At 51.0% G+C, this 24,222-nt stretch overlaps 1 protein-coding gene and 1 long non-coding RNA gene across 2 annotated transcripts in view; one reads left to right on the forward strand and one right to left on the reverse strand.

The window, feature by feature from the left end:
* Positions 1 to 24,222, forward strand: part of PAPPA (pappalysin 1) — a 252,937-nt gene that overhangs the window by 172,577 nt on the left and 56,138 nt on the right. Inside the window, exons 11-17 of the mRNA XM_033427347.2 lie at positions 391 to 504; positions 1,452 to 1,587; positions 3,778 to 3,991; positions 10,947 to 11,115; positions 13,383 to 13,566; positions 22,356 to 22,566; positions 23,162 to 23,333. Of these exons, the coding sequence (XP_033283238.2) occupies positions 391 to 504; positions 1,452 to 1,587; positions 3,778 to 3,991; positions 10,947 to 11,115; positions 13,383 to 13,566; positions 22,356 to 22,566; positions 23,162 to 23,333 (1,200 nt within the window). The remainder of the gene's footprint in view (positions 1 to 390; positions 505 to 1,451; positions 1,588 to 3,777; positions 3,992 to 10,946; positions 11,116 to 13,382; positions 13,567 to 22,355; positions 22,567 to 23,161; positions 23,334 to 24,222) is intronic.
* The window catches only part of LOC125964678 (uncharacterized), a 138,726-nt gene that overhangs the window by 71,183 nt on the left and 43,321 nt on the right, over positions 1 to 24,222 (reverse strand). The window lies entirely within an intron of this gene.

Raw genomic sequence — 24,222 nt, forward strand, 5'->3', positions numbered from 1 at the left:
CTCTGTTATACCAGGCAGCTTGTCACTTGGGCTTCTGCTTTCCTCTGAGCCCTTGCTTCTATTCCCTGCATGTGCAATGCCCTTCCTTTCGTAGCTACCCTATTCTTCCAGACCCAACTCAAATGTCAACTCTTCCAGGGCTCGTCCCCACGAGAATGTCTCTGACATCTCTACCACCAAAACGTGTTATCTGTCCTTTCCTTAATAACACTGAAGATTTTCTCTTCTACGTTAGAATGTGGGCTCCTGGAATAGACTCTTGTCAGTTCATCCCTATTTCTTCCTGCAGTGTCAAGAACAAAATAGGTGGATAGTAAAGTTTTGTCGCGTTGAATTTAACTCAACCTCTGAGACCCTCTAAAACATTTGTTTCCCTTTATCTTTTTCCAGGTGTGTCGAACCAAGGTGATAGATCTCAGTGAAGGCATTTCCCAGCATGCCTGGTACCCTTGCACCATCAGCTACCCGTACTCCCAGCTGGCTCAGACCACTTTCTGGCTCCGGGTAAGTCAAAGCTTTGAGAGCCTTAGATTCTCCAGCAGTGGCCCCCAGGAGGCACTGCCTCCTGTGACCCTTTCTCAAGGTGGTTTTGTCTACCCACTGAGGGTGTTAATTGTAAGGACAGAGAAGAAAACACTTAGTAGCGGGATGCTTCCTGGAATGGAATCCCTTAGTTGCTCATGGGATGCCTTCAGTCAGTCTTATTTTGGCCAAGAGTTTAGATACCATTTATCTGCCTGGAAGACCATCATTGTTCAAGGCCTTTTAAACTGCCTTCTCCTTGAAGTTTTCACTGACCCCCACAGGGAGAAAGGACTGTCCCTTCCCTTCTGGTTCTCCACGCGTGGCCATCTATTGGATGGCTCTCGTCAAGTGCCGTGGTATTCCGTAGCTGTCTATGGGCCCGTCTTCCTGACTGTGGATTGTGATTGTTTCAAGTTTTGATTTGTGTGTTACTGACCTACATTGAACTCCACCGTCCACAGAAATGCAAGAGCATATATCTTATTTACCTGTCTCCTCGGCGCGTAGTACAGAGGTTAGTTAGCGTGGAGAAGTGATGAATAATAATAAGTACCATTTTGCGTGGTTTTAATGTATGCCAGACTCCTTATTATCAGTATCTTACTGGAGCCTCCCAGCCATCCTGTGATGTAGCTATTTACGTATCCATCACTTGGAGGTGAGGGAACTTGGGCCCAGAGCAGCACAGCCCCCGGTGGACATCACACAGCTTGGAAAGAGCAGAACCTACGTTAGAACAATCTCTGACCTCAGAGCCAGTGCTCTTCACGCTGAGGTTTCACTGCCCACCTGTTCCCACCATGGGACCGTGATAAGTAGTCCAGCTCCTGAAATGGAAGAGTCTCCTTCAAAGCCCCGCCCCACGGCTGCCTCCGCGCCGCACGCCTGGCTGCGTGAGTGAGCCTCCCGTGTCCTCTGCATTTCAGGCGTACTTTTCTCAGCCAATGGTGGCCGCGGCTGTCATTGTCCACCTGGTGACCGATGGGACCTATTATGGGGATCAAAAGCAGGAAACCATCAGCGTCCAGCTGCTTGACACCAAAGACCAGAGCCACGATCTAGGTGAGCGTTGCCCTCGGGCGCGGCGTGCTCTCGGGACCTGCTTCTGCACGCGCCTGCGCGTGGTTGTAAGCATCGGCTGAGGGTGGGCGCTTTCCTCCCCTTTCCTCTCTCTTGCTTCTCTATTTGCCATTCTGGTCGCCTTCAAATCAGGATGTGTTTGTGTATCCAGAGAAGCCCGAATCTGACAGGTGTGGGCATAAGGGATTCACGTCAAAGTCCTCCTTTCAGTAGCTCCCTTCTACCCAACGCCTTTACCCTCAGGCATCCCATGAGATCCTCAAAAGACCCTGGGAAGGAGACTGAGCAAAGGTTCTTTCCCATGACGTGTGTCATCACCCGAGACCCAAAGAGAGGCATCGAGAGGCCCGGGTCATGTGGGAGGAGCCAGCAGGAGAGCCGGGGAGCCAGGCTTTCAGAATCATCGCCTGCTGTGCTTCACCCTATAGCCGTGGTGTCCGTGATAGTAAACGAGCCATTACTTGAGATGTTGTGACCCGTGCAGAGCACAACACCCAGCGCTCAGGAAGTCCCATCGCCCCCTCCCACACTTCCCAGACACCCTGCCCCGTCTACCTCTGGGCAGCCAGGCCAGGAGTTTGGAATTCCAAGCCAGTGCTGAGGTCCAGGCTTCAAAGCTGCCCGCACCATTCCACAGGGAGCTCACTTCAAAGACCCGCAGGAACCAAGCATGCGCGGGGTCACTTCGGGGTCAAGCAGGAGCCAAGGCAGGAGGAGGGGGTTTGTTTTGTTGTTATGTTTACTTATTTGGTTAGTTTTCAAGGCGAGGGGGACACGTTCATAAGGAAGAAGAAGAAAACCCTGCTGGATTTCTCTGGATTCCTGGGAAATGTCCCTAAGTGAGAAACAAACATTTTCATAGCGGTCCTGGCATCACAGAGGGCTCTGCGGAGAGACTTTCAGAGGAGTGGGGAAGAGTCAGGTTCCAGCGAAGGTCCTTAGACCCTGCTAGCTGATGCCTGGGGTGTCCGCATGTCTCTCCCCACTGGGTCTCCTGTCCCGTGTCCTCAGCTTCCTGGCATCCCTTGCAGAGGCTCTGCAGCTCTAAGACAGTAGACCACAGAAGGGGACCTGCAGGCCTCCCGGGACATGGCTAGGATCATCCCATTCTTTCGATGCAGGCGCCGAGTGAGTGTTAGGGCTTTGGTGGATTCACATAGTAAAGAAATGGCTAAGCCACAAATGGAGCTGATGTCCGTCAAACACCAGAGCCAGCTTCAGTTTTACCGAACTCCACCCCACCCCATCATTCCCTTCCCTCCCCTTCTGATGTACCTTTTCTCCCGTCCCTCTCCCTCCCCCCTTCCTTTTTTTCTTTTTTTTTTTTTTTTTTGCGGTACGTGGGCCTCTCACTGCTGTGGCCTCTCCCGTTGCGGAGCACAGGCTCCGGATGCGCAGGCTCAGCGGCCATGGCTCACGGGCCCAGCTGCTCCGCCGCATGTGGGATCTTCCCGGACCGGGGCACGAACCCGTGTCCCCTGCATCGGCAGGCGGACTCTCAACCACTGCGCCACCAGGGAAGCCCCCCCACTTCCTTTTTGAAGCCCGGGGACTTCTAGAAAGAACTGAGAGCTTCTGAGTGAAGCAAGTTTGGACTTTCCTTGGGCTTTATATGGCTTGCTTTTCTGTTTCCCTCTGGAAAGCCACCTCCTGGTCATGATTCTCTGTCTCCTCTTTGCAGAGTGGGTACAGAGGTCCTTACCTCACAAGAGCTGCTCCCAGATTCCTAGATTAAAAATGAGAGTAGGCTTTTTACGCTGGGAATGACTTATTTCTGTGAATTATTTCCATCATTTATATGACAGACCGGGAAGGCAGCCTGAAAACTAGCAACTCAGACCAGCAAGCCCTCATGCAATGTGGGAGGGAAGTGAGGGCCAGTGGTGCTTGGCCAAGGGGTGGCCATTTGGGGGAAGGGGAGGGGCTGTGAGCCCTAGGTGAAGCGAAAGCTTAGGGGGCAGTGAGGCAAGGGGATTGGAAAGATTTGGAACCAAGAGAAAAAGGCAGACAAAGAAACTTTCAATCAAACTCAAAATCCCCACTGGCCACCCAATGGTGCTTTTGTGCAGTGACATGAAAGGGTCTGGGGGCTTCGGGAAGGGCCCGTTGGGGAGGGCGTGACTGGCCGTGAGTAATGAGCCTGGCCCCTCGGCCCTCTGTTTCCCCTGACAGGCCTGCATGTTCTGAGCTGCAGGAACAATCCCCTGATTATCCCTGTGGTCCACGACCTCAGCCAGCCCTTCTACCACAGCCAGGCGGTACGTGTGAGCTTCAGTTCACCCTTGGTCGCCATCTCGGGGGTGGCCCTCCGTTCCTTCGACAACTTTGACCCCGTCACCCTGAGCAGCTGCCAGAGAGGGGAGACCTACAGCTCTGCCGAGCAGAGGTAAGGCACCCTGGGTCGGCTCGCCCTGGCCGTGTTGTAGCCCAGTGGAGAAGAAGGGGTTCTGGAGCCGGGCAGCCATATGTGTTGCAGTAAAAAGTCTGTGTGTTGCTCCCTTCCCTATCCTCTGGCCTCTGGTCAACTCTGCCTTTGGGCTCGGGAAGCCCACACGTCTCTGAATTCCAGGGGTGCGGGAGGGCAGCAGGGACATGTTGTGGAAGGAAGACCTCCTTCACCTGGCTCGCAGTCCCAGAGCTGGCGGCGTCCTGCAGGATGACCCTGGGAACATCACTTTCCCTCTCTGGGCCTCAGCATCCCCATTGGAATGAAGAGAGCAGAGGTGGTTTAGCTCTCTTTCAGCTCTGAAATACTGGAATGTTCTGTTTCCTCAGTAGCACAGGCAAGAGTCATAACCCTCCTGAATTTAGGGGGATGCTGGGGGGCTACTATTTGCTTCATCCCACTGCACTGTATATTTCAGGGTTGGGTAAACCTCTGTGTCTTCCCCACACCTAGCTCCTGAGACATTCTCCCGGTGGTCTCGGTGTCTGTCTTTTAACCGCATGACGTTGCTGCATCAGTACCTTTGATCTGGCATCTGTTAATGCACCTGGTTTGGAGCTAAGAGAGGATGCTGTTTCCTAGAAAGAGTATGAGCTTTAATGATACTCTTGCCTAGGTTTGAATCCGCCCCTTCCTGACTGTGTCCTTGGACAAGGCACTTCGCTTCTCTGAGTCTCAGTTGTCTGTTTTGGAATAAAAACGGGTAATAATCTCTACCCCATAGGGTGGTCGTAAGGATTAAATGGTGCACCGCAGGCAAAAGTGCTCTTACAAACTATTAAGCACTGTGCAAAGATAATGTACTGATAGAGAGTATTTATCACCACTTTCTGATGTGATGGTGGTGCTTTTCTGCACAGAATTCTGCATAAAGGTCTTAGATTTGAGCTGGGAGAAGCCTCGGAGCTCATCTGGTACATCCACAGTGTCCAAACTTCCATGTTACCCTCTGGGTTTTCACAAGCAGAAGGACTGGTTCAGGGTCCCGCATCATCTCTGACATTTGTTTTAAAGAGTTGGGGTCTCTGTGGTCTCCCCCTGAGCGAGGCCCTCTGAAAGGCAATTCAGCCCTGACCTGTATACCTGGGAGCAGGAGAGGAAAGAGGAGTGGGGAGGGGGACCCCAGCCTTTCCCACGCCCCTGCTACCACAGAGGACACAAAAGGTGGTTGCAAAACCCACATTGTTTTGCACCCACTGTCTCTAGCTTCTGTTGTGCAAAGTCTGTGGCAAATCCTTCGGAGGCAAAAGAGCTCCTTAAATATCACTCGTTGTATTTCACCCTGAGAGGGCTTTTTCATCCCTGGCTCGCCAGGCTGTAAAAGTAAGTTAATTCTCAGAACCCAGGGAAACAATGTCGACGGAAAATGCAAATCCGTCAGACCTTCTCTGCAATGCTTTCTCACCCTTAGCCAGTCACCAAGACCATCCCCGAGTTCACTGAGGCCAGCACTGGCTTCTTTGAATCCTTAATTAGCAGTTCCCGTGCCCGAAGTAAGCAGTAAGAAGTGTCTAGCCTTGGAAGCAAGTCCGTCGATGAGTATGTGCTGAGTTCTTTGCTCTGCTGTGGAAAAGCACTGAACTGGGGCACAACGTTCCAGGCCCTCCTCCTCTCTGGGCTTCAGTCTCCCCGCGTGTGAAATAACGATGGCGATGGGTCCGTGTTCTCTGTGGTTCCTTTCAGTTCGAACGGTCTGTGATTCTCAAGAACTAGGAGGGATGAGAGGGAAGAGGAAGGGACCCACACTGGCTTCATGGTCACCCCTGTCCCGTGAGGTATGGACAGAGGGAGCGAGTCACGGCCATCCGGGCAATGGGAGGTACAGTCCCACTTTGTCTGCCCCGAAGAGCCACACTCTGCCCACCAGGACCAGGCACGTCCAGGAGAGAAAAGGAGTTTTCATGGCGGCTCACTGATGAGCGTTTAGTCAGTGAGATGGAGTTAAGTGATGGAGATGCAGCCGTCTTGGAATTATCAAAGTCTATGTGTTCTCATTCCGAGGGGCTCTGAAATCATATATTACATATATTGTTTTGTGCTGACGCTAACCTGATCCCTGAAAGCTGCGAGGCTGGAAGAGATTCTTTGGTTCTGCGTCCCCATTCGAGGATGGGAAACCGAAGGTCCAGGTGGGGGAGGTGTTTCCCAGCGTCGCCCAGTGGGTTAGGATGCAGAACCCAGTGGCATTGGAATCCAGTTCGCAGGACTTGCAAGTCAAAGCTCTTCCCTTCTCATCAGAGGCGTCAAAAGAGCTGTGTCCCGGAGGCCAGACTAGGCCACAAACAACTTGTGTTTGTTTGGCCCTCGTTCGGCCTCTTCTTTAATTACTTGTAGCATTTAACTATCAGAAGAGTAAGTATTAAAGCCCACAGTTCTTCCTCCTCTTAAGCACATCAGAGGATTTGGAAACACCAGGCCCTGGGTCCCGCTCTGGCCGGCAGGTGGCCTCCCACTGGCCACACCCCTCTCAGCTCACCTGGCCATTCAGATGGTCAGCCGGACCCGCAGCTGCCGACCTCGCCTCCCAGGGCTGCCCCCACCACATCACCAGCTCGCGGTAGAAGAGCCTTTTCGGGTCCCTTCCCGCGGGAGCCTCGTTACTGGGCAGGAAAACGAGTCTCATCTTGATCATTCTCGCAGCCTCGCTTCTCTAGCGGTCCCAAAGCTGGTGTGCCACGAGTAGCTTTCCCCTCGTTTTCCGGTGTTGAGCGCGCTGTCTTTCTGGCTGTCCCCATCTGAGCAGCTCAGAATGATTTCTAAACAGTCTGCCTGTTATTACCTCCACAGCCCATGGCATGACTGCAGCTAAACAGGCACAGAAGTTAAGCCGTGGGTCAGGGGACAGAGCCAGGAGAGGAGCCCTCACCAACCCTTTAACCTCTGGCCTTCTCTGTCCCGGTTGAGGGGTACCTACTATCCCCCATTATGCACGACCGGGGGCCCTTTCAGTGGACCGCGGGGGCAGCAGTTGGAGGACTGACTGTGGGATCCCTTAAGGACCTACCTCTACATGGAACTTGAGTCTCTAAGTAAATGAATTAAATAGGTATAAGAAGAAAAGAAAATTCATAAGTATCTGATTATCTCTGCATGGGGAGAGGGGGTGTTTCCACCTTCACCCAGGTTGTGAGCATTTTTTTGGTAAGATTTACCTGTGTCCCTTCCCCCCCTGGCCTCAGCCACTTTCCTCCCTTCTGAGGAAAGTCTTCTTTTTTCCCCTTCTTTTGTTATTTTTATTGACAGCCCCGGTCACTGGTATGAAATCCTCCCCCCACTTTTTTTTTTAATGAAGGCAGAGCCTTTTGTTTTGTTTTGTTTTCCTTGTTTTGATTTTTGTTTTTGTGTTTCAGAAATGACAGAGCTGTGTCAGGGAGTTATTTGGGAGGGGCAGTTGGGGTAATGTTTATCATTTTTGGACAATGTGTTCACACAACCCTTTCCAGCTAACGAACGGGACAGCAAAGGGAAGAGCAGGGACTTAGGGACAGACAGGCAGATCTGTGCTGCAATCCTGTCCATGCCGAGTGCCTTTGGACAAGCAACTTAAACTCGCTTAGTCTTAATCTCTTCTTCTCAAAAATGGGAACAATAATACTACCTCATGGAGTTATGGTGAGGACGCGGAGAAGATAATGAAGGTAAAACACAGCTGCCGATACCTGTTACTATTCCTTCCTTTTCCCCTTTCCTTCTTGTCCCTGTAGGCCAGGTTTAGACAAATGTGCTGAAAAAGCAGGGGCTCCACATTCCCTAAGGTGTGTCTGGAGGACACTCGTCCTAAGAAACATGCCGCGAAGAAAGGTTATCAGAGCTTGGAAAATGCTGCGCACACGAGTCCCTCCTGAAAACCCACCATGTGCAGTAGAACGTTCAAGGTTCTGAGAAGTCCTGCAATGAAGAAAACTGACTGGTCTCATTGACCCAAAGCATTGACCTCCCCATTAGAGCATAGACCTGTTTGGTCAGGTAACTCATGTGACCAGTGAATGTTTTCCTTCACAGCAGAAAGAGCCAGAGGAGAGAGACCGCCTTCCCGTGGAGCGTTATAGTTGCTAAAGCATTTCTCATGCCTTGACCTTTCAGCTCTGCAAACACGCTGAGCTCCAACCTGTGCTGGACCTTTGCACGTGCCCTTCACTCTGCCTGGAATTCCTTCTGCCCCAAACCTTTGTATAGCTAATCCCTTCATCTCATCCAGGTCTTAGTTCAGGTGTCCCCGAGGAGGCTTCCCCGACCCCTGTGTGCGTGGTGTCCTGCCCACCCCTCCCCTAACAGTCACCCTCTAGAATGTCACCTGGGTTTAGTGCCCTTACGGTATGTATCACTATCTAAAACAAGCTTATCGATTACTTTTTTGGGGCACATGTCCTCCCTCCTCAAATACACACGGTGACAGGACTCTTCCACGGTAGCCCGAGCGTCTAGAACAGTGTCTGCTGCGCAGCGAGAGCCCCAGGCAAGTGTGTTGAATGGACGAGCCAGTGGCTGACATGTCCCCTGGTTTTGACAGTCTTGAGAGGTGGATCATTTTATCACCTCCACTTGACAGAGGAGGAAACTGAGGCTCAGGGCATTACATAACTTTCCAAGATCAAACAACTGATAAATGGCAGAGCTGGGGCTCCCCAATTTGCCCACTTGCTAAGCCCTAGGTTCTTTCCATTCTAGGAAACCACGTTTTCCAGTTTATCCTTTTCCTACAGAGAAGAACCTAGTAAGCACAGAAGGAGGGAGGGTGCTGTTTTTATCCTAATGGCCCCGTAGCCCAGAGAAGCCCAGAGCCATTGTCTTTCAAAAAGAGTTCCCAGAGCCCCCCTAGTGGTCATCAGATGGGAGCCCAGGGACCTCCTGGGAGTGCAGGGCGAGAACGGCCAAACTGTAAGGTAAAGGTCAGAAGACTGGCTTGGAAGCTGGTAGCTTACAGAGTAAATCTATTTAAATTGGAACCATGTGGCTCTTTCCCCCAGCGCTTACACAACGTGAACAGATGCATTGTTTGGTGTCAAAGACCCTGCGTTGACTCCACAGCTACAGTCTCCACATGGAGCCCCGCAGAGGCTGTCAGGGGCAGGAAAAAGGGCGGAGAATCAGAACAGCTCAGCGAGTGTCACTTAATCCCACTCACCCTGCATTTCTGAAAGGGGAGGCGGTATGTGGAGACTGCAGAGCTCACATCGGTGCGGGTCTGAGACCTGAAGCTAAGGCTTGCCCTTGTCTGGGTATTTTAAAAGTGAATTTGTTTGTGATAAGTTTTAGAGATGTTAGCGCCTCACACCCGCCCCCGCACCGCCCACCCCACTTATCCCACTTTAATTCTTACCATACTTTTGAGCAGGGGATAGAGTGGGGCTGAGTAACCATGTTCCTGTAAAATCCTCAGTGGGGTATCCTGGAAACTGGCACCAAGAAAAAAGTTGGGAATTTCTTCTTAAGTTGGTTTGACCACCCACCGCTCCTTGTGTCCTAGATAGAAACAGGAAAAAGAAGGCTTCGAGGCTCTGGATGGCAACCTAGCTGTCTGTGCCTACCATATGCCAGGCGTTGTGTTAGACAGAGTCAGAGGGGCAAGGTAGAGAGAACTGCCTCCCGGAAGCTTTCAGTGTTCAAAATCAACATGTCAACGTCTGCAAAGTGCTTAAGAGTTATTGCAAGACACTGCCACCATTTGTTTCTTGCTATTTAGGAAACAGCTATTTCATGCAAGGCATTTTCATTGGCAGTGCGAAGTATACTGAGGTGAAACAGGCATTATCTCTACCCTCAGGGAAGTTCTAGTCCGGGTGTGAGGTGAGGTTAACAGCAAGGACTTTGGAGTCACACATCTGGATGGGAACTTAAACAAGTAACTTGATCTTGCTGGTCCCCGATTTTTCCAACTGTAAAATGAATAACACTTAGCTCATAGGGTTGCCGTGAGGATGGTGAGCTCATGTATATAAGCAGTCAGTGAATGGTCACTAATGTTATTAAGCGTCTGCATGACGGTAGTACGAGGGGAAAGATCACCTAAGCACAGGGGTTTTATGTTTTTTCCGTTTCCTTAAGGGTTAGCACACATTCCGGCACGTGATGGGCACCCAGGACCTGTGTTTTCAATGCATGAAGCAAGAGACCAGGCTTTTAGAGAAAGGAGGGCCCAGTGTGGCAGGGGGAGCTTGCCTGGGACACGAGAACGCTTCCTGTAGAAACTTAGATGGAGCTCGGACTTGAAGATGAATGGCGTGATCTCTGCACAACTTTTCTAACAATTCATAAGTCACTTTACAGTTTATAAAAGACTCCTACTTTCTGTACCCCAGTTGAATCTCATGGACCTATAGGTGGGCCGAATTTGAGAGTACACTGAAGCTCAGAGAGGTGATGTACTTTGCCTAAGTTACACAGCTTCTAGGTAATAGAGCATAGATTTATTCATAGCATTAGCTACTACCATTTATTGAGTGCTTTTATGTGCCAGGAATTCCGCTCTGTGCTTTTGCTGAACTATCTGATTTAATTCTCACAGCGACCCTCGGAAGTGAGTACTATTATAAAATATCAAGAGGCTTTCATTCAACCCAGTGCCTGGCAGATAAGAGACTCAAAGAATCCTTGCCGTAATCATAATGATCCCCATTTTGTAGACGGAAAAACTGAGGTTCTGCAAGGTTTGAAGATTCATAACATACAAGGTTTTCAAGCTATAGGATTTGAACTCTGGTTTGTCTGTTTCCATAACTTGTGCTTTTAGCGATAAACTTTGACCACTGCCTCCAGAGTCTTGTTCACTCTCTGTGTCTCCAGTTTCAGCCTCCAGAGATTTGGAGAGGAAGCCCATGAGGTTTTGTCTTCCAGCTGGAGTGCAGTCGTCCTGCAAGAAAGCGCCCACTCACCCTCTTGTTTCTTTCCTCCTCAGCTGCGTGCACTTCGCATGTGAGGCCGCTGACTGCCCGAAGCTGGCTGTGGAGAACGCTTCTCTCAACTGCTCCAGCAGTGACCGCTACCACGGTGCCCAGTGCACTGTGAGCTGCCGGACGGGCTACGTGCTCCAGATACAGCGGGATGATGAGCTGATCAAAAGCCAGGTGTGAAAAAAAAAAAAAAAAAAAGCCAGGTGTGCACAGGTGCCGGGCTCAGAGCTCCTCTCCAGCCCAGGAAAGGCTGAGCAGATGTGGAACCTGCTCTCTGCTGAATCCTCAGCACTTAAAGTACTGCTGCCCCATAGTAGATGCTCAATAAATAGGTGTGGATTGAATGAATGAGGGAGTCAATCTGGGATTTCTGAGACAGTGGTTCCTGTGCAGAGGAGCATACAACATGTACCGGAGTCCCCATATAGGTTGCAAATCTGGAAAACCATGGGCTGAGCATGAATTTTGGACTGAAACCGTCACAGTCAGAACTCTGCTACAGTCGAATGGGCTGCTTTCAGAAGAGGTGAACCCTCTGTCGATGAGGTGCTCATTCATTCATTCAAACATCTGCACTCCGGGAACCAGATACTATAGTAGGTGCTAGAGAAAAAAGGTCACTGAGATAAACCTAGTTCCTCCTCTCAAGGAGCTTAGTGACTAGTGACCACGAGCAGAAGATGAGTGAGTGATGGCCTCACAGTGTGCTAAACACTGTGAAGGGAAGTGCAGGGTGTTGTGGAAGCACAGGGGGAGTCAAGGAAAGCTCCCTGGAAGAAGCGACATGAAAACTGAGAACTAGAGAGACAGACAGAGGGGCGCGTGTTGTGGGGAGGGAAGGAGGCGGGCTCTAGGCACAGGCAGGAACGGTATGTGGATGCCCGTTGGTGAGAAGGAGCGCGCTACAGACAGAGGTTTCTTTTACTGAACTCACCCAAGCAGTGGGGCTGGAGGGGCAAGCAAGGTGCGCCGGCGCAAGGCCCTGTTAGCTTGGTCAGAAGTTTGAGGGTCATCTTTAGGGCAGCAGGGAGCTGTTGAAGGAAGTGACGTGGTCAGATCATGGTGGATGAAGGTCCTTCCAGCGGCCCACCTGGGTGTGGCTTGGAGCCTGGCAGAAGACTGGCCGCAGGGAGAGCCATCGGGAAGTCATCAGAAGGGCGTGGGGAAGGGGGATGAGTCCCGCGTGAGGGCAGTGGCAGCGGGTGGACTGGAGACGTCGCAGGACGTTGCTTCGGCCAGTGTGGCCGTGGGGTCTCGGGTGGGGGAGGCGAGCGGCAGTTAGTTAAGTCCTGAGATTTGGGGATTCCAGGTGCAGCCTCCTGGGGGGTCCTGCCAGCGGACTCCCACGTCGCGCTCCAGGTACACAGGGCACGTTCCTCGTTGCTGGGAACACCTGTTTGCACAGTCCCCGTGGGACCTCTGGGACCCTCAATTGCTTGTCTTAGACACCTGCTTTTGTGTGTCAGACACGGAAGGTCTGAAGTCCTGTGGAAACAATTAAGCTGGTTTGGGCAGTGAGGGACCTCTCCTCCCTTGGATGTGTGCTTAAGAGGGGTAAAGTGTCCCGTGCTTTTAAAATCCCAACTCAACGTTTGGCGTCCCCGATCCCCTGGGATTTGGCAGCTCCCCCCTTGAACGGAGGCCTCCGTGCTGGCTGCCGATGCCAGTCCCTCCCGTGGCTCTGTAGCGTGGCCTCGCCCTTCCACCCCTGGCCCTGCCATCTTCTAGTTTGGGTCAAATCCCTGTCGACCCTTTCATTTTCTCAGGCTCGTTCCTTCTTCACGTCTCCCTCTCCCAGCTATTGAACCATCCCATCTCAGAGTAGGGAGTGGCTCTTAGAGCAATCCTTGGGTTCAACGCCAAAGGGACAACTCGAGGAAAGGGACCTGCCCACGATCTCATTGCACAAAGGACCAAATCCAGCTCTCCATTCTCCCCTGGCGATGCCCACTCTGTGCCAAGCAGTAGAGGATGAAACACACAGTCTCCTCCAGGGCCAAGAAAAGATACGAAGCTCAACAGCCAGCGTCCCACCGCTGTGCCGCGTTTCAGAGGCTATTTCGTGAAAGAAGTCGTCAGGCCCCGAGAGGTCTGAGTCTTAAGATTCTCAGCAACAGAATGGAAATAATGATCTGAGAGACTCTCCAGACAGCAGTGAAGAGCCTGGGCTCAATTCCCTCTCATCCTTTTTCCAGCTGTGTAACTTGGAGCTAATCCCTTAATGTCTCTCAGCCTCAGTTTCTGCAGCTGTAAAGTGGGAACTGAAACACCTCCTTCAAACAGTTGTTGGCATCATGGAAAGGGAGCTAGAGTTAAACGCTAAACATTGATCTCTGGGCGCCTGGCAAGAGCCTGCGCCGTAGCCTGGGGGAGAAGGGGGTTTCGCCACGTCTTGGGGGTTCCATCTGCCGTTCCTCACTGTGCCCGCCCCCGCCTTTCAGACAGGACCCAGTGTCACGGTGACCTGCACGGAGGGCAAGTGGAACAAGCAGGTGGTGTGTGAGCCAGTGGACTGCGGCGTCCCGGACCAGCACCACGTGTACGCTGCCTCATTCTCCTGCCTCAAGGGCACCACGTTCGGCAGCACGTGCTCCTTCCAGTGCCGCCACCCAGCGCAGCTGAAAGGTACCGTCCTTCCTGCGGGAGGCCTGGAGGCTGCTCCCAGGTCCTCCAGCTGGGGCTCAAACACCAAGGGGCGGACAGGGTTTTATCTGTGCTTCTGATTCCTTTCTGCCCATTGTATTTATGTAGACTGCCTTGCTGCGCAGCTGAGGGGAAGGTGGAGTATGGATACGTATGGCATCTGTAAGATCTTTCAAATCTTGCAAAAGGAAAGAGACAAGAAGGAAGGGAAGGAGGGTAGAAGGAAGGAAAAGATTCTAAGAAAGTAACATTTGGAACTGATGTGACTAGTTCACTGCGTAGGTTTAGGGCCCAGTAAGCCTAGGAGGTAAGTATTATTACTATTCTCGTTTTCACAGAGGAGGAGATCCAGGCTCAGAGAGGTGAAAGAACTTGTCCAAGATCATGCTGTTAGTGGGGGGCTCCACCATGGGGCCCAGGGCTGTCTTCTTCCACAGGCCACTGCTTCTTCTTAGGAAGGGCTCAGAGGGGAGTGGTTCTGGGTGGAAAGTGCTTACAGGGGTCTCGTGGGCAGCGTGCTGGGGGTATTTGGGTGAGTAAGACATAGTCTGGCGAGCTGGAGAAGAGAACTTATGTTGGAAACGAGTGAGAGGCTGGCCTGGGTGACCTAGACTGTCAAGACTAAACGGGCTCTTTAAACTAGTCAGGAATAACTGATTATTGGAAAGGTAGTGAAGCTGAGGTCCAGGGAGAGGAAGGAAGGACCTTGTACAAAATCGCAGAGCAAGTTAGCGGCACTGTCAGAACGACGCTCTTGGCTTCTAGTCGCGTATTGGATTTGGACATTATACTCAATTCTCACAATTCTCTCCTTTGCTTGGTTTATCGGAGGAAACATTGCCCCTTTATCAGACACCCCAAATGATATCTCACTAAGCAGCTGTCCTACCTTGGGGTTCATCATTCTATAGAGTGGGAATGAGTGGACTTCTGTGGAGTGGTGGCGGCATGTGGAGGGAGGTGTGTAAATCCCCTTCAACTTAGATGTCATATTGCAAATTCATGAGTTTCAGGCATTTTGATGATTAGAGAAAGTCAATAGTGTCCCCAAATTTTCAAGGAAATATAGAACTTCAAAAGATTACCACACATAGTCAGACTCAATCAAGTGTATAGACCGAGTGGCTGGATAAATTGATGAAAGTAATACCATAAGAAATGCTTCTTTTAAGAAATGAGTGAAGGACCCGGCAATCTCATACACTGCCCCAAAAGAAAAGCAGGAAGCACTTCTGGGGTGCATCCTTTGGGGCCCCTCATTTTTTTTTTTTACCCATGAAGATTTGAATGTAAAATCATTTTATCTGAGCTGCTATAGAGATTGAGATCTGAGAGAGGTGAAGAGACCAGTGGAAACTAAACCCTCCATCTTTCAGGTTACCTGAGCCCTTCCCTTGGCCCCCATTTGCCCAGAAGTGGGACCTGTTAATAACTCCAGACTAGGAAATCACACTTCACCTCTCAATCAGAGGCCCTTGGGAAAGGGAGGTGTATAAATTAGCATTGATTATTACAGCCCTCATTGTGGCTAATAATAATCCTTAATCAAAATGATTCGGGCCCTTCTGCCATTGCTCCTCTGCTTAACTCTGGTGGAGGGGCTGACCCTACCATGTAGACATGGCCCCAGGAGGACCGCCATTTTGATAGTTGTTGATACCCACTTTGCTCTTCCCTTGAAAACACAGGGCAGCATCTCGCCAGTGGCCACATTGACCCACCAGGACCCACTGGCACACCATGACCTTGGTTCTCAGCATCATCTGATGTTCAGATTCCAGGTTTTGATGCTTGGATCTTCTGGCAGCAAAAACTGGGCAGAGGTCCTTTTACCTCTCTCTTTTTTTTTTTTGCGGTACGCGGGCTTCTCACCGTTGTGGCCTCTCCCGTTGCGGAGCACAGGCCCCGGATGCGCAGGCTCAGCGGCCATGGCTCACGGGCGCAGCTGCTCCGCGGCATGTGGGATCTTCCCGGACCGGGGCACGGACCCGTGTCCCCTGCATCGGCAGGCGGACTCTCAACCACTGCGCCACCAGGGAAGCCCTTACCTCTCTCTTGAGCTTGTTAATGATGCCTCCCTTCTTAAGCCAGAAGATAAAGAGGTGATCAAAACAAAATTTTACCACATTTCTTGTTGGCTTCCCTTTCCTCCCTTCGTTTTTCCTTTCCCTGCAGCGTGATTTAAGCAAAAAGAATGTGAGCTTTCATCAGACAGATTCCACGCCTGGTTCTGCCCCAACTGTTTGATCTTAGGAAAGCAGTTTCACAGCCTTGAGCCTCAGTACTCTCATTTGTAAGATGGCTGTAAGGGCAGCCACGTTGAAGTGTCATGGTGTGTACAAGAAATGGTGTGTACAAAATGCCAGGGCCCGAGAAAGCGCTTAGTAAATACTCATCTCCAGGGGGCACCCTTACGAGAATCCCGGCAGTGGCTACCCTCTCGGCCCCTGACCCCTTTGTCCCACGGAGGCCTTAGTTCTGGGAGCTGTGGAGACGCGATCCATCCTCCATGCTCTTCTCAGGACCTGGAGGTTAGCGTTCTCAGTCAAACAGCCACCACCCAGGAGAAGCACTGAGTGTGGCCCTGAAACTGCTATAATGCAGGTAGCACCGCAAACTCCCTTGCCCCTTAGAATCCAGGTGTACACAAAATACCCTGCGGACTCACAGCCCTAGAATCACTCCCGCCAAGGTCCTTTATCAAACGACCACTAAAAGCACAGACCAAACCTACAGACATGCATGAGGGAAAAAATACTACTCTCAAGTTTAAAAAAAATAACATCAAAATCATAAATGTTTAATTAAATGGCTAAAATTGCAACGTTACTTCCATGACCTCGTCAGCCTCACCTCAACCATGTGGGGTGCCCTGGATATCAATTCTGGAGTCGGGCTTCTGAAGCAAGCATGTGCTCATCCTACAAAAATCTTTCTAGGGACTTCCCTGGCGGTCCAGTAGTTAAGACTCCGCGCTTCCACTGCAGGGGGCGTGTGTTCGATCCCTGGTGGGGGAACTAAGATCCCGCATGACGCATGACACGGCCAAAAATAAAAATCTTTCTAAAAGGCCCACTGTCTGCTTCTGTCTAACCTCAGATTTCAACACAGTCTATTCACTAGTTTGCAGAAGATACCTAATACCATCGAGCATCTTCTGATTTCTTTAGACTCTCCTGAAGATAGGAACGTGAGGTGAGCGCCCACAACCTGCAGTGTCCGGGCTCCCGCCCAACCTCCGCTCTGTTCCTCACCCCTTACCCTCTCCCTCAGAATCCTGTCCTGACCTCCCTTCCTCTAGGAATTTCACATCCTCTCTCAGGCAGAGACCCTTTCATCTTTCTCAGAAGCAGATAGCCAGCCCTGGAGGATTCCGCTTTATCCCAAGGGTCTCATTGGGGCATCTTCCTCATAAAAACAGGGTCACCCCCAAAGGGGAATTCTCCTACCACTCCTAAGAGAATGCTGCTCCCTTCCTCTTATCATCCTCCTACTTTGGAGATAACAGGGTCTAGGATGTCCCTGGGTCCAAAGCACCACGAGGTGCTGATGATAAAGTGCTACTCAAACGCTTCCTGGGCCCTGAGGAGCGCTGTGGAGAAGAAGCGTGTTCAGGATCACACAGCTGCTTAGGAAGCCGCCTTTAGATACAAGCAGTGGTAGGAATACAGACCAAGCAGCAGTTTTATCTCTTAGATAATTCTTCCTGTCTCCCTCACTCCCTCACCCCCACTCTACTCTGAATGGTCGCTCAAGCTTCAGGAGTCCAGCCTAGTCTTACTTCAGGGTTCTTCGCTGCTGCCCCAGAATCCCTTTGGCCTTTTCTAAACCATGCCCCTCAACCCAGAACTCCCATCAAACCCTGAAACAGAGGGCAGAGCTGGGAGAAGCCTAGAGGTCACCAAGGCCAATCATTTCATTGTGCAGTGCGGAAACTGAGGTCCAAGACAGGAAGGCATTTATGCAAGGTCACTGGGGCCACAAGGTCACCCAGGGGTCCTGACCCTAGAAATGGTGCCCTCTTGCTAGGTGCGCCCCTTCCCACCACCCTGGTGAAATAATCCCACTTTTGCATTCCCCAGCCCCTCCTATATGGCAGGTGTCCAACATTCCAGGCTCTTCGCTCCCTCTTCTTAGGACATTCTCCATCAGTTATCCCTGTCTGTGACTGTATCTTAGCACATTCTTTTTCTTTGTTTCTAACATACGGGGCCTCTTGGTAAAGAAATTCGGAAGTGAGCGACACCGTTCTGGACAGCGGGGGGCGGGGAGGGAGTGGTGAAATCTTACTCTATGACTAGTTTTGATTTTGGCCTACTCCACTCGCCCACAGTCCTGATTCCATGAGGTTTTCCCTAGACAGCAGTTCCTCTTTGGCCATGCTCTTGGGTGCAGGCTCTGTAGCGGGGTCGAGAGAGCATGCAGGAGTCAGACAGACCCGGAGTGAGCCCCAGCTGTAGTTTGAGCAGCTCACTTTCCCACTCAGGGACTCACTTTTCTCACCTACAAAACGGGATTAATGACAAACTGGGTTATTAGGAGGATCAAGGAGATGGCGCCAGTGATTCTTCCTAGGCCTGCCTCATAGACTCAATTACAGACAGCTATTGGTAGAATGCCTTTCAGACATTTATGGGGGGAAATGGACAATTTAATAATCAAAATGTGATCTGACTCACCCAGGCTGGAGCTGAGAGAGCCCAGTTTTCCTGAGCGAATGATGCTTTCTGGGACTGCCAAGCCCAGCTCAGATGTTCTCTTTAGCTCCTTGGGATTCCAGGAGCCTAGAAATGTGCTTTCAGGACTAAAATCGGCAGACGATTGCATGCTTCTCTTGGTACCTCCATTTCTCCTGCCTCAGCTTCTCCCTGACTTTATGCAGCCCTGGCACTGGGTGAGGCCTCTTCTGTATTAGTCTCCCTTGTTCTTCTTCTTCTTCTTGCGCTGTCACTTCTGTCAAGGTCTGTTTCTTTTTTTTTTTTTTTTTTAATGAATTTATTTATTTATTTTTGGCTGCGTTGGGTCCTTGTTGCCTCATGCGGGCTTTCTCTAGTTGTGGCGAGCAGGGACTACTCTGTTGCAGTGTGCGGGCTTCTCATTGCGGTGGCTTCTCTTGTTGCGGAACACGGGCTCTAGGCGTGTGGGCTTCAGTCGTTGTTGCACACAGGTTCAGTCGTTGTGGCTCGCGGGCTCTAGATCACAGGCTCAGCAGTTGTGGCACACGGGCTTAGTTGCTCCGTGGCATGTGGGATCTTCCTGGATCAGGAATCGAACCCGTGTCCCCTGCATTGGCAGGCGGAGTCTTAACCACTGCGCCACCAGGGAAGTCCAAGGTCTGTTTCTTAACAGGAGCAATGAAGCTGAGTCTCCTCCCACTTCTACCTTTGGTTAATGCAGCCTCCTGAGTGCTGGTTTGTCCTCATCCTGGTCCAGCTAGCTGCATTTTTGTTTTCTTAATACAGTGGCCAATACCCTTCCACATCCTAAAATATTAGAGCTGGACAAGAATTTAAAGACGGCTTTGGTTTAGGGACAGAGAGGTTAGGTGACTTGTTCAAGGTCACACGTAGATTCGTAATACTCCACGCATTTAACAAATGGATACTGAGGGCTTACTATGTGCCTGCCACAGGGTAGGTTCTGGGAATAAAAGAATGAACAAGACCACGTCCCAGACCTTAGGATGTGGGCAGTGCCAACACTGTATACAAGGCATTAAGAAAACCAGACATAGGTCTCCTGGCATTTCCCTCCTTGTGCTCTACTCTATGTTAATTTCAATCTTAAAGGCACTCTCAAAGAAATGGGGTCTTCTAGATACTCTTTAAAATACAATAATAAAAACAGATATATTTCTTTTGACAGTACATTTATAATTATTTTAATACTCACTAGAGATTGAAGTTTCCTTCGCCTGTAGACAGGCTGAGCAAGATTCATTTTCCTGACTTTAAAAGATGAACAAACAGAAGTACAGGGTCACATAACTTGCTGACATCGGCACTCTTCCCCTCAACCAGGGATTCCAGGCTCAGAAATGCCTTCACCTCGTGTCCTGAGTCATGTTCTCCCAGGAAACACAGGGAGAGGCATGAGAAAAGGAGGCATGGAAATGACAGAAGCGTCAGGATCCCTCCTAAAGCTGGTTACCTCTGGGGGCAGCTGGAGCTCAATCCCGCTGGGGAGGAGTGGGAGACAGGGTAGAACATTCCTCTGGAAACTGTCTTGTTAATGCCCCAGCTCCTTCACTGGTTGAGTGCTACGTCTGGGAGCACTGACACCTCAGCGCTGTGAGCTTGCCCTGTGTGCAGCAGAGCCTCCCTGGTCAGAACAAAAGGCCTCCAGTGACAGATGGCTGCAGGTGCAGTATAGAGGTCAGAGCCAAGGGCATGGACAGCTGTGTCCTACCTACTTTCTTCAAAGCCCCAGGGTGGCTGCAGGGTGGCGGCCACAGCTAGGGCGTGGAAATGCTGATTCTGCACAGTTCAGTGCTTGCTGTGAGGTGGGGCATGTCCATGGTCCTGAATCACCGGTTCCTGCTTTAGCGTGCTTCTTCTTTTGACTGTGGTGCACGGCTAACTCCTATTTACCCTCTCCCAGAACGTACTTTTCTGGTTTGCATTTTCTCTCTTGATTAACGTTTTGCGATTTTTATGTTAGCTTTTGCCACAAAGGAACCATGACTTCCGCTTTGCAATCTATGATTTGCATAGCTGGTAGGGTGTACTTTTAAAGCACCTCAGCCCTTTCTCCAGAGGTATTTTATCCTTCTTGGGAAATTTAGAGGGTGTGCTTCCCTTATCTTTTGTGACTGCCCTCCCCACTGAGTGCTTGCTAAGCGGGGGCTCTCCCAAACACTGCCCCCGTCACAGGGGCCAAGGGAAAAGGCACTTTATGGTCTCTGGTATCCTGGAGCCCTCTCTGCTTCTGTGGAAGCCAAATGAGTCATCCTTCCACACCCTTTTTTCTTTTTACTTGGTGTAGAAGTATCTGTAGTTTGCAGTGTCACCGTTTATCAACGTGGAATCCTCTGTGGGGCTTGCAGACCCTAAACAGTCTTGTACTCCCCCGATGACTCACACAGACACAGGAGGAGAAAGAAGAAAGCGAACGGGGAGAGAAGCAACGGAGGAGCCTACATACCCTCCCACCTTTCTTCTTTTTCATGCTTTATTTCTCTCCATAGTGCTTCCCACCTTCTAGCCTACTAAATAGGTTGCTTTTTTAGGATATTTTAATGCGTTCCTCCCTATTCCACTACAACATAAGCTCCAAGAGGGCAGGGTTTGGGTTTTGTTTTGTTCACTGCGTTGTCCCAACATAGACAAGAGTGGCTGGCGCAGAGTAGGCACTAAATAGATGTTTGTTGAATGAATGAAGGCTTCCATGCGACCCCTATGGTCCTTTCAGGTCTACTACTGAAGGCAGAGGTTAGGAGGGAGAGAGGGGGGAGGTGAGGAAGAAAAGAAGGGAGGGAAGGAGGGAGAGAAGCAAATAAGGAATTTGACAGCACATTTTCTTTGGCAGCGCAGTTCGTAAATGTTGTTTCATCTGATCTTCTCATCACCCTGAAAGGCAGGAGCAATTGCTTTCTCTCTGTAGCTAGGAGACTTGGGGCTTGGCTCTCTCAGAATAGACCCTGAGAGCTCTGCTGAGCAAGTGTAGCCAACTTGCCATTAAAAACCACAAAATCAGCTTTAGACCCCACTTTAGTCTTTTACTAACCAGGAGAACTTGGTCAAGTCACTTGTCTCTCTTAAGTCCCTGTTTCCAAATGGGAGTCATCCTACTAAGAGCACTGTGGTGGGAATAAATGAGATCACATAGCAGAAGTACTCAGTACGTCGTAAATGATCAGTCTCGTCCCTGTCACCCCTCTCCAACTTCCAAGTCCCGGAGCCTCCCATGTGATTCCAGTCCTCGTTGTCAACACCTTTCAAGAATAACGGGGAAGAGGAGAGTTTGGTTGAGAGATCCAAGTTTCAGGTCCATCTCTGATTGTCTTGGGGAGGTTTGGGGCAGGCTGTGCATCGATAATGTATGACCTGGCAGTGAACAGCCTGACTCCCTGTGTTTGACTTTTATGTGTAACGTTCCCCATCAGGCCAGCTTCCCGATGGCAGTCAGCACGTCTGTTGGAGCTGGCACGGGCTACGGGGGACGTGCTCATCTCTCAGCCGCTTTGGCAAAAGCTGCACTGAATACTGGGGCCTGAAAAGAAAATCAAGCCTTCAGATACCACAACGCTCTTACTTCCAGGCACAGGGGGGGCTAGGACAAATACAGGGGTACAGGGCTCAGAGAGGGAGCGGCAGCTAGAGGTCACACAGCACACTGATCCCAGAGGTCGGAAATGATTCTGATAGGAGCTTGCTCTGCCAGTTAAGAGAGGGCAAGGGCCTTCATCTCTGGGCTCGAATGTCCATGGCAAAGGAGGGAGGATGGACTGAAGGACTATGGAGTTCCCTTTTCTATGCAGTATAAGAGGTTTCAGAATCAAGAGTCAGGAGCCTTGAATTTTAATGCACTGTCGACATGGGGTACGTCACTCCCCAAGTTGCATCTCCTTTTTTTTTTTGTGGCAGCTCTTTCTCTCCCTAGGTTCCTCAGTTGTAAGTGGAAGGGTCTGGAATTATATGTGAAAGATCCTCTGGTTCTTCAAGTTGGCTTCAGTCCAGGCAGTGCCTGAATTGGGCTATCAGAGACCTCGCTCTGCACCCCACCCCGACCCCACCCACCCCCCGCTAACCCTGCCTTCCTGTGTCCTCCAGGCAACAACAGTCTCCTGACCTGCATGGAGGACGGACTGTGGTCCTTCCCAGAGGCCCTGTGCGAGCTCCTGTGCCTGGCCCCACCCCCAGTGCCCAACGCAGACCTCCAGACGGCCCGCTGCCGGGAGAACAAGCACAAGGTGGGCTCTTTCTGCAAGTACAAGTGCAGACCTGGATACCACGTGCCCGGCTCCTCCCGGAAGTCAAAGAAGTAAGTGGGGCTGCAAAGGCAAACTCACACGTGCTTGGGGGGAGGAGAGCCAGGTCTGCCTGTCTGGTTAGAAGGAAGTGCTCACTTCTCTGCTAGAGACGGTACCCACCATTCCTCGCATTCTCTTTGGTGGAAATCTAGAAGGATATTGTTAACAACTGCCTGCCGGCTGTGTGCCCTCAGGCAACTGACTTCACTTCTCTGGGCCTCTACTTTTCAGCAATAAGATGGGGATGATAATAACAGTTACCACATAAGATTGCTGTGAAAAATTTGAATGAGGATGTATATGTAAAGTGCTTGCAAAGTGCCTGGTGTATAGTAAATGGTGGGTACTGATACCGTCCTTGCGCCAGGATCCATCAGAGGAGACGGGCCAGCAGGGCTTGAATTTTATTTCAGTCCACAGGTAACTCTTGCTTGGCCCTGAGAAAGGAACGTTTACCTTCACCCCTACCACCCAACAGGACAGGCAGGGAATCAGGAAGGGGAAAGGGAGACGTGAGGCTAGCCGGCTCCAGAGAAACGTGGGTGCAGAGCGTGGCTCCAGCCGTTTGGTCCCTGAGATGTCTCTTCTTTTATCTCTTCCTTGAAGACGGGCCTTCAAGACCCAGTGCACCCAAGATGGCAGCTGGCAGGAGGGCGCTTGTGTTCCGGTGACTTGTGACCCTCCTCCACCGAAGTTCCACGGGCTCTACCAGTGCACTAATGGCTTCCAGTTCAACAGCGAGTGCAGGGTCAAGTGTGAAGATAGCGATGCCACCCAGGTGAGACTCCTTGAACTTGAGGTCTGTACTTAGGTCCCGCTCCTCTCTGCTTACCAAAGAGCGGCCAGTGTTTTAAGAACCATGTCCTCAGGCTTCCCTGGTGGCGCAGGGGTTGAGAGTCCGCTTGCCAATGCAGGGGACACGGGTTCGTGCCCCGGTCTGGGAAGATCCCACCTGCCGCGGAGCGGCTGGGCCCGTGAGCCATGGCCGCTGGGCCTGTGCGTCCGCAGCATCAGCAACGCAGACGTGAGGGGCTGGGTTCTCGCCACCTTTCTTTGTAATCTCTCTGAGCCTCGTTGTCCTGCCTGTATCACTGCATTTTACTGGTTCAGAGATTCTTAGCTCTGAACGCCTATGAGAGAAATCACGTGTGGAGTCCCAGTGTACGAAGTCGATCCGAGTTAAGGAATGACCAAGGCTGTCTGGCCAACTTTCTACCACCATCACCACTTATGTTGGTCCCTGAAATACTTAAAATCATGACTTTCACTATCTTGAGACATCAGCTGACTCCTCAAGCATAAAGAGAAAGGGAACCATATTTAGACTAGATGTACAGCTTTGAGAATACTGTGGAAGAAGGAAGGACAGAGGGAGATGGGATTTTATCTCAATCCACATGTAACAAAGTCCAACACTCCTGCCGGCCCTGCGGAAGGAGTTCTGTGAATGCATTTTCCTTCCTCCTGACACATGCACCCCCACTCCACCCACTAAGATGGGTAGGGAATCAAGAGTGGGAAAGAGAATGATGAGCCAGCTGGCTCCAGAGAAGACCTAAGTCCACAAGGAGCTCCAACCCTGAGAGAACCAACCATTTAGGGTTGGCACCTCAAGCCCCGTGCCTCACAGGTGTGCAAGGCCAGGGTCCAGCCAACTGGGCCCCAGT

This window comes from Orcinus orca, chromosome 6 (genome assembly GCF_937001465.1).
Source record: "Orcinus orca chromosome 6, mOrcOrc1.1, whole genome shotgun sequence".
NCBI lineage: Eukaryota > Metazoa > Chordata > Mammalia > Artiodactyla > Delphinidae > Orcinus > Orcinus orca.